The sequence below is a fragment of the Lissotriton vulgaris genome, chromosome 11 (genome assembly GCF_964263255.1).
Source record: "Lissotriton vulgaris chromosome 11, aLisVul1.2, whole genome shotgun sequence".
Taxonomy (NCBI): Eukaryota; Metazoa; Chordata; class Amphibia; order Caudata; family Salamandridae; genus Lissotriton; species Lissotriton vulgaris.
The window spans coordinates 277,795,701-277,813,076 of NC_141699.1; the positions used below are offsets into that span (position 1 = coordinate 277,795,701).

The following is a 17,376-nucleotide window of genomic DNA, read 5'->3' on the forward strand; positions in this document are numbered from 1 at the left end:
CCCCAGCATCCTTCATAAAATCTCTTATACTCCTGTATCATTTGATTCCTTCTAAATCTAATTTGTCTGGCTGCAGTTTTACAATTTTCTGACTTCACAAATGTTATAAAGGTCGACATGTTTCGGCCGTATACAGTCATGGCCTCCTCAGAACCAACGAAAGACAAGGTCACGCTCCTAAATCACTTTACCAAAACCCAGCTTTACTTGTGATCAAAGTCAGTAATTCACGGTCATATTTCAATAGGACAGGAAACTTTGGAATAGAGTCTCAGAGAGCGGATGTTCAAAAGCACTTAGTACTCATTCACAGCCCGAGATTCCCCAATAACTGACTAGGAATACACATGTGCTTGGAAACTTGTACACACAGGGTTTCAGATTTCCTCCACCCTTCCTCAGTTAAGCTGGGTTCGCATGAAGTGATTCAGGAATGTGACCCTGTTTTTCTTTAGTCATGAGGCGGCCGTGACTGTATATGGCCAAATCGTGTTGACTTTTATTACTTCAGAGGAGTCGTGGTGTACATAATGAACTCTGAACTGATTCATTTAAACAACAAGGGGCACGTAATCTATGTAGGGATCTTCGTCTGACTCCTTGCTACTTGTAGACTAACTCTAGGTGGATTATGGACTAAATATTTTGCTAACCACCTACACATTTAAAGACAGGCAATGAGTGGCAAGGAAGAAAATTGTAAAATATAGTTTACAATCTATCTCTATAGCTGTCCACCATTAGTCACACTTCCTATCCTCAGACCTAACGCTGCAGCTAGAGACGGAGCGTAGTTTTCTCCCAGGTGGCGCCGCTGCAGCCTCAGAGCTGTGAAATCTCAGTGAGATCCCTTGCCCAAGCCATCTTACAAGGACAGCTGTGACCTAGATACAGGTGAAGCCAGAAGCACCTCTGTCTCCACCGCCTCTCCTGCAGTTCGCTTCTCTGTAATGATTATCTTTTGGTCCAGGCATGTGCTTGAAGTCTCCCGGGGCATGATGAAAGAATATGACCTCCTTCCTTACCCTGAGGAATCACATTACGTTCTTCATAGCACTTACAGAGACACATACGGTCAAGAGACGAGCTCGGGACCAAGCTGCATCATAGAGGGAATATGGACTTCAGCCCTGGCTTCCTAAAACCTCCGATTTTCAGCACCAGAAAACCTTTCCTCCCGCACAGCTGGGTGTTTCCCCAAGTTCATTAAACCATCAATTCACATAGAGTTTGGATCTAAAATTCTCAAATTCTCAAATGGCACTTAAATAGCACACAGATTCAGAAGACTTAATATGCACATGTATATTTACTCACACAGATATTTACTTCTTGACCTAGACGTAAGTCTCCAGTTTTTTTGCTACTTACCGTTTCTGATGGGAGATTTACACTTAGGTGTGGTAATACATGCCCCCAACCTTTTACATTTGTATTTGTATATAAGAACACACATACATTTATGACTGTAAACGAACTTGACAACGTTATTATACTTTCAATCTATTTGGCAGACATGTCCATCACCATGGGCAAGGATCTCTGCCAGAGGGATGATGCTTTCTGTGTGGGAAAGCATAGGAAAATTTGAGAAAGTGTTTTACTTAAAAAAAAATCATATTTTGATGTAATAGATAAATGTAAACAAGGTTAAATATTTATTATCAACCTAGAAATATTAAAATAAGATATTACAGCACATTTTAAATATTAATTGCATTTATAAATATACATCTTTAAGCTATAACATGAATAAATTACTCACCCTCACTAACATTTATATTTAGTCAACTTTTTTGTACAGCTCTTTATTAGTATTTTTACAACATGCTATACTCCTTTTCATATACAGATACAGTCATCTAGTGGATCAATTCTCTTTCAATCTGCAGTCTGAAGATTTTCTCTTTGTAATAAGAATTCTAAGCTATGTTCAATGAACATAGTTCAATCGAACCTTGGAATCAAATTTATGCACCCCGTGTCTAGTGTTGGTCGTCTCTCAACATGCATCCATCGTCTCATTCTGTTGTCTTTCTCACCCCCAGTGTCATCTTGTATTTAATTTAATTTATTTTATAAAGTTTTATATAGCGCAAACCTTTGCAGAGGGTTGCCCATCACCTGCCATTGTGTGTTTGGAGTGTGTCTCTTGTGTCCACCTGTGTCATTGCACCCTAAATGTAAATGAGTGTGTGGTTCAGGCCGTCGGTACACTGCCCCCTCCCCCTCCTCCCGAACCTGTATCCTAATATAGGAATCATTATCCTATCTAATGTCTGTGTTGCGATTCCCTGCCTATCTACGGTGGCATCTCTTCTTAATAAACTTGTTAAAAAGTTATATAAGGAAACCGGTCTAAAAATGTCTACATTTTTTCAAATGTTTAAGGGCCATATGTATCAAGCCAAATTGACTTCGCAAACGCCGAAATTTGCAGAATTTCAGCATTTGCGAATGCAATTTGGACTAATGGTATGCATCAAGGGAATCTGCTTGAAAAATAAGGAATCGCAAAATTTGCGATTCCTTATCTTGTGATTGCATTTAAGGAATCGCACATTTTGCGATTCCTTAAATGCAATGTAAGAAGCCAAAAAAATAGCAAATTGGCCTTAAGGATTCGCAAATTATCACCAACTTCTTGTTGGTGGTAAGTTGTGAATTCATTTCCAAATGCATATTTTTTCATTTTTCAAAGTGCCATGTGACGTACATACATGCCCTTAGGGCATGTATGTGCGCCACATGTACACCCATGCAGATTTCAGGGGTGCAACAGGGTGTCCTTTGGAGACCCATGCAACCTTGAAAATATTCTCAATTTGCGATTCGCAATTTGCGAATCGCAAGTTTTCCCTTCATTCCTAGTGAGCCTCCTGGCCCTTAGAAATGAATGGGAAATTATTCCTTAATTGCGATTAGCAATTTACTAATCGCAATTAAGGAATTTTAAGGAATCGCTAAAAAGAAGCGATTTTCTACATACATACCATTTTGCGATTTCTAAATAGCGATTCCTTAAAAATCGCTATTTAGAAATCGCAAAACGTAATGTTGATACATATGGCCCTAAATGTGTAATATATGTTTAAATAAAGTTTATTATTAAATTTAAAAAGAATTATGATATATAGTACATATGTTTTTATGTCAATCACTTAAAAATCATATATATTTGTGTTTATATTAAATGCTGATCTAATTTAATGTATTTCAAATTGGTTCCTATTGGGTGTTATTTTAATTCCCTGCCTCCTTTGATTTATATGGAAGTGTGTTGCAGTACCAGTGGTAGGCCATGCATGGTGCTTAACTTATTCCAAGGCTGAGCTGGAGTACATTTACCCCAGTTTTGATGCCTTTTGGGCTGTAGTAACTTCGAATTAAATTTTGTGAATTGCAATTGTCTTACTCTTTTGTGAGTGTTTCTTTTTGTATTAGCATGTCCCTCCCAAACCCCACTCTAAACGATGTCATTTAGTAGTAATCCATCCCCATTTTCCCACTATTCCCATTGTTCCCCTTACATTTACTACTCATTTGTGTGCAGACATGTGAGAAGATCTCTGCCACAGGGACAGAGATCTCCTTACAGAAAAGATAAGAGCGGTGAAGGTCTCTAGACACAGGTTTGTGAATTGTAGTTTGTTGTACGTGAGTAGTTCCATTTTGTGTACGGCAAAATAATTTGTGAATGGGGCTTGCAGTGAATTTATTCACCTCTAGCTTCTTCTGCAGTTTCAGTGATAGACCAGAAAAATGCAGAGAGGGAGCTGAAAACAGGACATATTTAACAGAGCCACTGCCAGGTGGCAGATCCTTTACTGCACATCTTCGAAATATTGGTTGAGTGAGACGTGTGGCTAGGATGTTATGTTGGAGAAAAGAAGAAAGATCCGGGTGATCCATTCCTCACCGCTGTGAGGTAGCCATTCTGAAAGTCTTTAAATGGACAAAGCTGTAACTGATCACGGTAGAGGCCTCGATATAAGCATAATAATTTCTATAGATCTGCCTCTCTGCACTGCTATATAAATTCTGTAGTCCTTGGAATAGTCCAAATAGTCCCACTAGGCAATGACAGTATGGTCTAGCACCATAGTTCAGTCTCACTGTAAGAATGAGATGTTGAATACTTCAAAAGAGCTAAAAGAGGTAACATCTCCATTAACGTGACACTTAAGGGACATCTTGGTGTTCCATCCAAGGAGTCCCCTATTTTAGTGTTCAATCCTAAGAACACGAAATTGATATTCCGTTGATATCACCTTCCCCGTGTTGGTGTTTCATGCATAGAGTGATTGCTGTATCAGAGGTATATTATTAATAAAGATGATGGTCACTGATTGAACAAAGATCATCCCTCTGGCCTGCTGTATTCATGTCCAATAACAACAACCTTAGGGGTCATATAGATAACAGAAAGTGGCTGTCAGTCCACCATAGTAAGAGAACCATCCTCCTTCCTGGCGGGGAGCTTTGAAATTAAAGTGCGTCTGATATCGAGAACTTATGTGGGGCATATATTCACTGAAAGGTAGTGGTGAGCCTCCTCGACTGCTGCGTATGCTTCGATGTCTGTCTCTTGGAGGGTGGAGGGATATTTTCTTGGGGCTACCACGCCAGGCCGAAATGTCATATCTAATAGACACATCAATGATTGGAATTGGTACACTGATTATTTACTAACATTTTCGTTCGATAATTTTTTTTTTTACAGCTATAATATGGTTCTTGGTAATGGTACAGGACATTATGTCCCCTAGAGACACTTGACTTCAGATAGCCTGATGTGTTTGATGCAGGAAGAGAATAATGTAACCTTTACAGGATACACCCTGTATTCCAATGTATCTACTTGATAGTGTTTTCAATTTGACAAAAATAATAAAAAGGATTATAGTGGAAAGAAGGACAGTTAATCTGATGCATCAGTGGCCCTTAGGTTGAGGTGGTCTGCTCAGCAATCTCTTTTGCTTTGTAGCTTCAGAAAAAAATACAACTGTCCCTTACACTCAGGGAGTTTTCTCCTTTTATATCATGGACATTTGAACATTTTCCATCCTGGAACCTCCATTCCTCCATTTTCACATGGGTCACCAATTCGAGACTGTCTGGAAATGGAGCTGGCTCAGGCTTCAGTGATGCAATCCCATCGCCCCTTCCCGCCTGCCTTTAAAAGGGGAGGGTGAACCACAAGCTGGGTGGGTGGTACTTTCACTTTTTCTGGTTGAGGCCCCATATCCTCCAAAGCCGAAATAGCTATATTAGTTTTATTACCAAATTGAGCTTTATAAGGCTTGTCGATCTCCAAATGTTAAACTGCTCTCAGCACTTGCGGTCAATCGTCAACTGATCCTTTCTGCCGGGGGCACATGAATATGCTTATAGAATATAGAATATATGGTTATAGATTTGATGAGTTATGTAAGTACAAATGATGCTGAGCAGGTAGTATATGTGTGTGTTGTATTATAGTCGTGCATTATCGGAACAGGGAAATAGATCATATGCGCAATCCTTCTGGAAGCTGCTCATAGAGTTTAGTAGGTAGAGTCTAAACACCCGTCTGTAATGACAATGAGACACTACCAGTCAGACAATGGATCAAGTAATAAGTCAGCTTTAAACTTCCTTCTGAACCAGCTGTAATCTCCTTCTGCTCTAATGGAGTCCAGAAGGATTTTCCAAATGGCGGTTCCTTAATATTGAGAGTCTTTATGGATCTGGGTTCATCTACCAGAATCGCCTGTAAAATACCTACAGTCCTGGTTCAATAATAATAATATAATATAATAATAATAGAGGTACTGGACCTTTGTTACTGATGGTTTTGTGCTAGATAGTAAAGATCTGATCATGAAAAATCAATCCAGTGGAATTGAACTTATTTAAACGTGTGTTGGGAGTGATGATTCGTGCAGAGGTTGGAACCTTGAGGTATTCCATTGGAGCTGCTGCACCAGTAAAGCCCAGTGCTTTCGTTAAAGGATCTCTTTTCAAAGGGGCAATTCATTGTTCGTTTCATTCAAATATTGGTATACTCAGGCATATTGTCTCATGCATCATTTATTATGGAAGGCGATGTAGGTTGGTGGGATAGGGGTTGTGATTTACTGTTCCTTCGGCAGCACAAGCCTTGACTTCTGATTTCTGCTTTCAGGTAAGAATCCGGAGGATGTTGTGCGGAGATACATACAAAAGATGAAGAATCCTCCAGATGAGGTAAGTATTGACACAGCAGCCATCCACAGCCAGCATAATCATGAATGCTAGAACAGGATATACTGTATGGTGGAGGGAGTGATCGATCTGGCGATCGGACGATTAGCGGAAGCACAAAATTGGACTTGAATGCCATCAGAAATTGGACCACGGTTTGATGCTTTAACATGGACATGGGTTGAGGTGAACGATACTCTGACCGTGGAAGAGTGCTAGGAGGACAGTGAAATCTGACATAGACAAAGGTCACTTGATCGAAAAATCTGATATGGACAATGAGGCTGGGGTAGGGTAAGATCACATACTCTGTTCTGATCGTGAACCTCTGGCATCACCAGAGGACAATGTGTGGAATCCCGACATGGCAAGGTTTGTTCGAAGTGCAGCTTCCATTGTCAGATGGATTGTTTGAACATTGAAATGTTATGGAGTTTCTGTGGGGCAAGTATCTAAAGTGTACAGACATAAAATTGTGGGGTAAGTCTAGCAAGGTGAGGAGGAGTTAGACAATGAGCAGTGGGCGGTTTGAGTGCAGAGTTCAGTGGGTAATGAAAAGTCTGATACAGACGGGCAACGAAAGAGATCTGATTGTCTGACATGTACAAGCCCAGTGGAAAGTGGAAGTCTGGCCCAGGCTGGCAGAGATCAGAGTCTGGCATAGGGTGATTGGAAACTAATGGAGGACTGAGATGAACCTGCATCTTTTTCTTTCCCTCTTTTCTCCGGTCAGGACTGCACAATCTGCATGGAGAGACTAGTGACAGCGTCTGGCTACGAGGGTGTCCTCAGCCTCAAGGGCATCAAACCAGAGCTTGTGGGCAAGTTGGGCAAATGTGGGCACTTGTACCATCTCCTCTGCCTGGTAGCCATGTACACTAACGGGAACAAGGTAAGAGTCAGACCAGGAGGTCACTTAGTTACCATTTTTGATTTATCTTTGCGCCATGCTGTAGCACATGACCTGTATTTGTAAAGTTCATGTTCACCAAGACAAGAAGGGTCCTTGACACTGAAATAACAGCTGTTTATTGTTAACCAACTCAACTGTACTCATCATATCACTCTCAGAAGGATGATAAGCTGAGAGGGTCTGCTGGGAGTCGAACTTGTGACCATGAGTACATGCAGTCATTTGACCTAGTCAATAACAGACAAGAACACCAACACCACCACACATGCCAGACAAGAAAACCAACACCACAACACATGCCAGACTAGAACACCAACATCTACACACTACCACTTTCCTCATGGAGAAGACCGGGCATGAATATGGGTTTCTGCAACCTTTCAGAGGCCACAAACTTTGGGAAACATAACTCTACATGACTAGCTTTAATGGATCGACCTCTGCCAGTGTCAGCGAGTGTACTGTCATAATATGTGAAACAAAAACACAAAGGCACAAATACCGAAAATGTAAAGTTGGAATACTTTTATTTTTTTATTATTTTAGTCGAAAGGTAGTTTAAGTCGTCAATAAACAAGGAGTGGCCTGGTCAGAAACCTGTAAGTGTGCCGCAACTGAACTAGTGCCCCAAAACCATTAGTAGCACTAGAAGTGATAACCCGGGTCTGTTAGGAAAATTCCCATCAGCCCACCCATGTGGTGGAATATCGTCATGTGGGAGATGTCACCAATCCAAATCTCAAGCAGTGCACCTAGTCATGGTGCAGAGATGGATTACCATGGTGTAAATACAGACCACTGGGCTTCACTGGTGATGCTAATGGGGTGCAGTGCGAAAAAAACTAAAGTGAAAAACGTGAAGGTAAAATTAACTCCAAGGGCCAAAATTAATTTTAATCAGTATGGCACTTGGGTCAAGATTAAAAATATTGCCAAAATAGTTTGAAATAATAACTATATGTGGGCAAAGTGAGTGAAGGTCGACATGTTTCAGCTATACTGACAATTGGTCTTAGCTTTCTTCAGGACCATTAAGGAAACTGCGACTGCAAATCAAAGAAATTAAAGAATATAGTGATGCACGCTGATGTACATTGGATTGGTCCTACCAGTTCCTCTGGGCCCAGATGAATACTGTAGGAAGTCCAGAACTTTATGTATCTCCTAAGGAAGAGACATAAGCGTGAATCAGAAACCATGTAGTGCACAACAGATTTCAGGAAGACAAGCACAAGATGCTAGGCACACAAACAGGGCGATGGAGATTATCTCTCCCCGCTAATTATACAGCTATGTTACGATCAGTGTATAAAAATCACATAAATGGGAATAGATGTAGTAACTTACCCAGCATTATGTGGGAGTACGCCTCACCTCACCCGGAACCCACTCGGGAAAAAGGGAGGCCCCGCTCTAGTTAAGGAGGGAAATGGACAGGAAAGTACCTTTGAAAAATAGCAAAGGGACTAAAAACCATAATAGCTACCATTTCCAAAATTAGTCTTAACAAAACCTAGCTTTTAACAGAAAAAAGACTCAACCAAATACAAGAAAAATGACTAAGAGACTCTGCAAAGGATTAATTCACCAAAGTTGGAGGGCAAGGCCACCCCTAGGAGGACTGTGTTTAGCGCTAAAAATTTGACTAGAATAGGCACTGACGCTATCAGTAACCCAGTGTTGGGCAAATGGCTAAAGACTTAAGGTAGGTTGAGCCACTCCTTAGGGGCTCTCGTGCTAGTACTGGAATGACTCGCCCTCTAGAAATGACAAATTAGAAGGTTTAGTACCCTACCTGTCCGTCGGTACCTCGATGCCGGCGTCCGAGAAGGAACGGAAGTACCGACGTGTAGCGCGCATGTGTATTTATACCCTGTTTGACCCTGGTGACCACGCCCCCTCTGAACCAGTATAAATAGTGCGCGCAGCTGTTAAAGCGTGACACTACTTCCTGAGAGACTCCTGAGGCGGAAAGCCGGGAGCGAGATTGCTCATTTTTAAAATCTTTTCTGTGTGATAAAAACTGCTTTTTAAAAAAATTCACTTACTCACTTGCTCTTGCTTCCTTGAACAGCGTACACACGCTGCAATGATAGACACCCTGATCGCCATTCTCGAGGGCGAGGCGCGAGGATAGACACGCCCACCCCTGGTGACCACGCCCCCTCTGAACCAGTATAAATAGTGCGCGCAGCTGTTAAAGCGCGACACTACTTCCTGAGAGACTCCTGAGGCGGAAAGCCGGGAGCGAGATTGCTCATTTTTAAAATCTTTTCTGTGTGATAAAAACTGCTTTTTAAAAAAATTCACTTACTCACTTGCTCTTGCTTCCTTGAACAGCGTACACACGCTGCAACGATAGACACCCTGATCGCCATTCTCGAGGGCGAGGCGCGAGAATAGACACGCCCACCCCTGGTGACCACGCCCCCTCTGAACCAGTATAAATAGTGCGCGCAGCTGTTAAAGCGCGACACTACTTCCTGAGAGACTCCTGAGGCGGAAAGCCGGGAGCGAGATTGCTCATTTTTAAAATCTTTTCTGTGTGATAAAAACTGCTTTTTAAAAAAATTCACTTACTCACTTGCTCTTGCTTCCTTGAACAGCGTACACACGCTGCAAACGATAGACACCCTGATCGCCATTCTCGAGGGCGAGGCGCGAGGATAGACACGCCCACCCCTGGTGACCACACCCCCTTCTGACGTCCAATCCTCACAGCACAAAACATGTGCCTTGGTAGGAAGCGCAGCGGGCGCGACGATTGCGCGCCGAAGGCGCGCCTAAGGCAAGCCCATCTGCGCCCGTCCGCGCCAGCCCGAGCCGAGAGCCCACACCCTTGGTCGGTTCAGAACTGCCTCGAATCACTTACGAACAAGAAACTCTGCACCAACTCAGAGAACCGTCAAACACCAGATGTAACGGACCTATCAATCCGGAACAGGAGCCCCATAAATGCCCTAGTTGCGCGTACAGGGCCTCCCCCTTAGTTCATTCTGAACCCGCCTGCCTGGAGATGGCCCTGCTGAATTGCAGGTCACTCCCCAAACACCATACCGAAATCAATCTGCTATTAACAGAGTCGGACTTGGACGTTCTGTTTTTAACAGAAACTTGGCTGTCCGAGAGTTCCGACCCGGACATTATCCAAGCACTACCTCCTGGGTACCACATCAAAAACCTTGACAGACCGCCGGGCACGGGCGGGGGCATTGCGATTATCTATCGCGACAACCTTGCTTGTCAACTCAAAGACAGTCCTGTGCTCGACTGCGAAAATGTCCTTTTCTCTCTACACCTGCCGCCATCTACCACTCTAACTGGGCTGCTAATATACCGTCCTCCAGGACAGGTAGGGTGCTTTATAAACTCACTCATGGATGCCATTACCTCCCTGGCGTGCGGAACGCCAAATTTCACCATCCTCGGGGACCTAAACCTCCACTTTGATGATCAAGGCAACAAACTGGCCACAGAACTGAAAGCTGATCTAAATTCCCTAAATTTACAACTGCTCAGCAACGATCCCACCCACCTGAAAGGACACCTACTAGATCCCGTCTTCTCTAATCTTTCCAAACTTTCTGCTCAAACCCCTCTCCCTCTCCCCTGGTCTGACCACTTTTTGGTCCCTCTCAAATTCCAACTTCCAAAGAAGATCTCGGATACTCCCTGCCCCCGGGCCCCGTCACGACCATGGAAAAAACTAGACACTACCCTATGGGAACGCTCGCTTTCCTCCTCTCTGCCCACAGTCGACCCCGATCCCTCCAAAGCCGAAACTCAATTACATAAATGGGTCACTAACTCTCTCGACACAATCCTGCCACTTAAAGCCCTCCCTACCAATAGGAAATCCTCCAAACTACCGTGGTTCACCGAGGAACTACGGGAACTAAGACGGAAAGGCAAAAGGCTTGAACGCCAATGGAGAAAGCACTGGCACTCAGAAGACAGAAGTGGCTACAAAGCCCACATCAGGTTCTACAAAAATGCACTTAAAACGGCTCAAGCCTCCTACTTCGAGGACCAAATACTAGCCGCAACCAACTCCGCAAAAGAGACTTACCGGATAGTCAAACTCCTTTCCAAAATACAGGAACCTCCACCCCCACCTGACCTGGATGGCGCAAAATGCAACCAGGTGGCCGATTTTTTCTCAAAAAAAATCGAAAAAATCCTGAACTCCCTCCCGCCTGCGACAACTGCACTAAGAGACCCTTTCTTCCCGCCCTCCCAAGATGCCCCAAGGCTGCTTTCTTTCCCTCAAATTACTATCGAAACATTTCTTAGCGTCTTGCACAAAGTCAAAAGCGGCGCCCCATCTGATCCAGCCCCGATCAGTAAACTTAAACAAGTTGCTTCTACCATAGCCCCCCCTCTCACTAACCTGATCAATGCCTCCTTCGAAACTGGCACAGTCCCAGCAAACTGGAAAAAAGCCACGGTAAAGGCTCTTATAAAAAAAACCACACCTTGACCCTTCTGACCAATCAAACTTCAGACCTATCTCTCTGCTACCGGCAATTAGCAAAATCGCCGAGAGAGTGGCAAATCAACACCTTTCTGAGTTCTTAGAGTCCAATCATCTTCTCCGCCCAACCCAGACTGGCTTTAGACCTGGACAAGGGACGGATACCGCCCTGTTAGCCGTGGTCGAAGAAGCGAGGGGCATACTGGACGTAGGAGGATCAGTGGCAGTGATCCTCCTCGACCTGAGTGCCGCCTTCGACACGGTGGACCACGCAACCCTTGTTCATCGTCTCGGTCTGCTGGGAGTGGCAGATTCCGCCTTGGCCTGGATTTCATCCTTCTTGGAGGACAGGTCTTTTCAAGTGACTGACGGACATTCCATCTCCAGGGCTCATGCACTCAAGTGTGGGGTGCCTCAGGGATCCTCCCTGAGCGCCACACTTTTTAATGTGTACATGGCTCCTCTCGAGGATGTTGTTAAACCTTTTGGGATCAAATCAATAATGTACGCCGATGACACCCAGCTCATCGTGTCCCTCAACCAACCAGACAACGCCCTCTCCAATCTGTCCAGCTGCCTGGAAAAAGTGCACCAATGGATGTGCGAATCCCGGTTAAAACTGAATGGGGAAAAATCTGAAATACTTCTTCTGGGAAACCCTAACAAAATACCCACCCCCCTTCCCTGGCCACCATGCATGGGATCCCCTCCATCCCCAAAATCCGAAGTAAAAAGCCTGGGGATATGGTTGGACCAGGACCTCAGCTTCAAAACACAAGCGAGGAAAACTACGGGAACGTGCTTCGGCCTTATGAAGATGGCACGAAAGATGCTCCATCTACTCCCCCCTCAATCCAGGAAGCTCTTGATGCAGGGGCTGGTGAACTCCAGACTGGACTACGGGAATGTCCTATATCTGGGGGCCCCAGTCTCTGTACTCCATAGACTCCAATGTGCACAAAACGCGGCGGCAAGAATACTCACAGGAACTGCAGCAAGGACCTCTGCCAAGCCGGCCCTTAGAAATTTGCACTGGCTGCCAGTCAAAGAACGGGTCAACTTTAAGACCCTGTGCATCGCACATAAAATACTGCACAACGAAGGCCCCCCTATTCTCAGACCTCTTGTGTCCCTTCAACAATCAATTAGACAACTCAGATCTAACTCCCTTTCCCTTGCAAAAGTCCCCAGAATTAGGAAGGCCAGAACAGGTGGTCGCTTGTTCTCGTACAATGCTCCGAGACTGTGGAATGCCCTCCCACTCTCCCTGAGGCAAGAACAAAACCACCTCAGATTTAGGAAAAAACTGAAGACCCTCCTCTTCCCCTGAGCACTACCCCCCTTGATTGACCACTCTCCAGGATGATAGTCACCAGCGCCGGGATGCCCTAGGGTAGCTGTGCGCTCTATAAAACCCACAATCAAATCAAATCAATCATTTGATTGGTAACTATCTGCAGCTGTTTCTATTTGCTAGCGCGTCCGCTTCGTTAAAGGGATGCCCGCGCTATAGAGCGCATGCGCTAAGCATCCTGTAGTGCGACGCGTGAGTAATGAACTGAGAGCACACATGCGCACGGCGCTGCGGCCGCAACGCGCATGCGCGGGCTCTGAGCCATGTGCGTCATTCCGCGCATGCGCCAGAGTGTACTGCGCATGCGCCGAAGTTAAAACACATCTTATGGCGGTTGTACTGCCGATGTGTAACACCACAAAGTGAACGGGAGCATTACTGTTGACAAAAATATCAAAGGCACAATAATTCATGATGGATCTAAGGGGATCATATGTGTTCATTTTTAATCCCTAATCTATAAAAAGTAAATATTTATGTATAGATTGGGCCATAGTGAAAGTAACTGTGCATAACTGTACTCCTAATGACTTTAAGTCTTGAAACTTGGACTATATATATTTTTGAATAGGCAGTTACATGTGTGGAATAATGATTCAGGCGCACATTGACTAAATATGGTCTGAGATGGAATCTTAAATGGCCACAAAAATGGTTACAGGGTAAGTCAGAGTAGAAGACAGATGACGCAATCTCTGGACTAGTTGGATTACAGCGATGTCCACGGTATGTCATCATTCAAACCTTGCATATGACTTTTCAATTGAAAAATCCATTTCTGCTCCTTCTTAAAAAGAAATTTGGCCACGTCACTAATGTGAGACGGAATGAATGGCCGTTCTAAAATGACCCATTTCATTTCATCAGCAGTGTGTCCTCGCTCCAAAAAGTGGTTTGTTAATTTGGTAGCCTGTTTGCGACACCTAATGGTGCTTTTGTGCTCCCCTATTCTTATTTTAATCTTGCGGGTGGTATAGCCAACATATCTAAGGGAACAGGGACACGTTATCATATAGATAGCGTTGTCGGTGTTACAATTAGTATGCTTCTTGAGCAACCATGTCCTCCCAGTCCCTATGTCAACTGTAGTGGTTTTCTCAGTCTGGGGGCAGACACTACATGACCCACAAGGGTAGTGGCCAGAAACTGGAGGAAGGTTCCATAGGGTTGTTGAGCCGTCAGTCTTGGTAGTCCTGGGTCTTGTATGGACAAGAGTGTCTCGAAGACTAGGTGCCCTTTTAAATGAGAACAATGGTAATGGAAGGTTAGCCCCAGTACTATTCAGAATCGTCCAGTGTTTGCGTACCATGTGTGCTCTCAGTTCATTACTCACGCGTCGCACTACAGGATGCTTAGCGCATGCGCTCTATAGCGCGGGCATCCCTTTAACGAAGCGGACGCGCTAGCAAATAGAAACAGCTGCAGATAGTTACCAATCAAACAGGGTATAAATACACATGCGCGCTACACGTCGGTACCTCCGTTCCTTCTCGGACGCCGGCATCGAGGTACCGACGGACAGGTAGGGTACTAAACCTTCTAATTTGTCATTTCTAGAGGGCGAGTCATTCCAGTACTAGCACGAGAGCCCCTAAGGAGTGGCTCAACCTACCTTAAGTCTTTAGCCATTTGCCCAACACTGGGTTACTGATAGCGTCAGTGCCTATTCTAGTCAAATTTTTAGCGCTAAACACAGTCCTCCTAGGGGTGGCCTTGCCCTCCAACTTTGGTGAATTAATCCTTTGCAGAGTCTCTTAGTCATTTTTCTTGTATTTGGTTGAGTCTTTTTTCTGTTAAAAGCTAGGTTTTGTTAAGACTAATTTTGGAAATGGTAGCTATTATGGTTTTTAGTCCCTTTGCTATTTTTCAAAGGTACTTTCCTGTCCATTTCCCTCCTTAACTAGAGCGGGGCCTCCCTTTTTCCCGAGTGGGTTCCGGGTGAGGTGAGGCGTACTCCCACATAATGCTGGGTAAGTTACTACATCTATTCCCATTTATGTGATTTTTATACACTGATCGTAACATAGCTGTATAATTAGCGGGGAGAGATAATCTCCATCGCCCTGTTTGTGTGCCTAGCATCTTGTGCTTGTCTTCCTGAAATCTGTTGTGCACTACATGGTTTCTGATTCACGCTTATGTCTCTTCCTTAGGAGATACATAAAGTTCTGGACTTCCTACAGTATTCATCTGGGCCCAGAGGAACTGGTAGGACCAATCCAATGTACATCAGCGTGCATCACTATATTCTTTAATTTCTTTGATTTGCAGTCGCAGTTTCCTTAATGGTCCTGAAGAAAGCTAAGACCAATTGTCAGTATAGCTGAAACATGTCGACCTTCACTCACTTTGCCCACATATAGTTATTATTTCAAACTATTTTCATACTGATTAAAATTAATTTTGGCCCTTGGAGTTAATTTTACCTTCACGTTTTTCACTTTAGTTTTTTTCGCACTGCACCCCATTAGCATCACCAGTGAAGCCCAGTGGTCTGTATTTACACCATGGTAATCCATCTCTGCACCATGACTAGGTGCACTGCTTGAGATTTGGATTGGTGACATCTCCCACATGACGATATTCCACCACATGGGTGGGCTAATGGGAATTTTCCTAACAGACCCGGGTTATCACTTCTAGTGCTACTAATGGTTTTGGGGCACTAGTTCAGTTGCGGCACACTTACAGGTTTCTGACCAGGCCACTCCTTGTTTATTGACGGTTTCTCTTAGGGCATGAGTGGTTTTTGGTCATTAAATATAGCCCTATGTTGACCCTCCTTACATTTATTCTCTGTAGGTAGTTTAAGTCACCTTCTTCATCAGAATTACCAACATTTAACACAGCATTATACTTAGGTTCTGGTCTTATGTTTAGCATTAGTCATAGGGAACAAATCTTTATTAGTTTTAGAATTGGCAATATATTAAGTTCAGGGCTGCAGTTACACGTAGCAAATTGTGACTGTTATGCTCACGGCTTGTGTGATGTTTAGGGTTAAGGGTTGAATTTGGGGCGTGGTTTACTGTTAGCATTAGTTTTGGGGTCAGCGCACAGGGTGGGCTTTGCTTTTGGGTTAGCATGAGTATTAAGGCCAAGGCTAGGGCTAGGCATAGGAACAGTGATGGGTGTAAACTAAGTGTTATGGGCTGGTTGTGGGCTTATTTTATGGTCTACTGGCCCCCTTTTTAGGTTTTGCCTAGCCAATGCGTACGAAGTACGCATGCGCTAGGAAAAACTTAATGATTTCTGTGTGTGGGGACTGGGCAGTCCCCACTCTCCCATTGGCTAGCTCCATAAATGGAGGCTAGCCATTGGGAGACGGCTCTGTCCGTCAATCCCGGACCAGATTCGGGGGCGTTCCCGAGAATTTTTGGCTTTTGGCGACGTCACGCTACGTCAGCCAAAAGCCCTCGGGAATGCCCCCGAATCTGGTCCGGCATTGAGCCGGCACCCGCCTTCCTGCTCGCGTGGGCGTGGTCGCCTTTCCCGCCCCCTCTCCCGCTCCTCTTCCATGCCGACCACGGGTGAGTGCTCTGCCGACCCCTGAAACTGTCGTTAGGGACAAAAATACAACTGCAAAGGAACAGTCACTGGTTTAAAACCGTGGAGCTTCCGAATCACTGTATATTTTTATGACGGAACAATACACGTCTTCGCCTGTCATTCTAAGAATTTACAATAGCTGCAGGGATTTGTAGTCCCATCCAAGAACCATCTAACTAGAAACCCACAGAAAGAACTACAAACCCCATATGTCTACGGGTAGAATGCTCAGGGTATTTAAAGAACATCGATGGGATCACCATGGCAGCGCGGCGAGGGGTGCAGCAGCTGTCAGTGAAGAAGTTGGGGGCGGGGATGAAGGCGTGTCTTTTTTACAGCTACAACATGTCCGTGAGCAATTAACTAAACATGCCTCCCCCACGCGGTGTTTACTTACCTATCCCTGCTGCACAGTCTGTAGTATAGCAACGTGGAGTGTGTGAGATCAAAACCTAAATTGTGGGGTGGGATTCATGCAGTACAGATGGGCTCTCGGACTTTTATACTTATCCAAGCAGGGCACACGTGTGTTCGCCTGCAACCCTAGCGCGAGGCGAGGGATGTCTGGGAGACACGTGGACGGAGGATAAACTAAGAATACCCTTATCCCCTTTGCCCCGCCTGGCAGCGTCAAGAATTCATGAAATGCTAGACTCATCCGTGTTCCTCGCGCTGCCCTCTTTTGCAGGCCGAGCGCATTACCCTGCCTCAGGCCGGGGTGAGATCCCACGCCTTGCGCAGCAGCCCCAGAACATTTGCCCACTAGGGTTTGTTTCCGGTCGGTATGGGAATCTTTCAAATCGAAACGCGGAAGCTGCGCGCTGCTGGAGATTGCTGAGCTGACGGACACTTTTGCACTGC

The 17,376-nt window shown here is 44.6% G+C and overlaps 1 protein-coding gene across 1 annotated transcript in view; it reads left to right on the top strand.

Annotated features, from left to right (window-relative positions):
• DTX1 (deltex E3 ubiquitin ligase 1) overlaps window positions 1–17,376 on the top strand; it is a 448,016-nt gene that overhangs the window by 363,350 nt on the left and 67,290 nt on the right. The window contains exons 6-7 of the mRNA XM_086943241.1: window positions 6,167–6,228; window positions 6,959–7,117. Of these exons, the coding sequence (XP_086799367.1) occupies window positions 6,167–6,228; window positions 6,959–7,117 (221 nt within the window). The remainder of the gene's footprint in view (window positions 1–6,166; window positions 6,229–6,958; window positions 7,118–17,376) is intronic.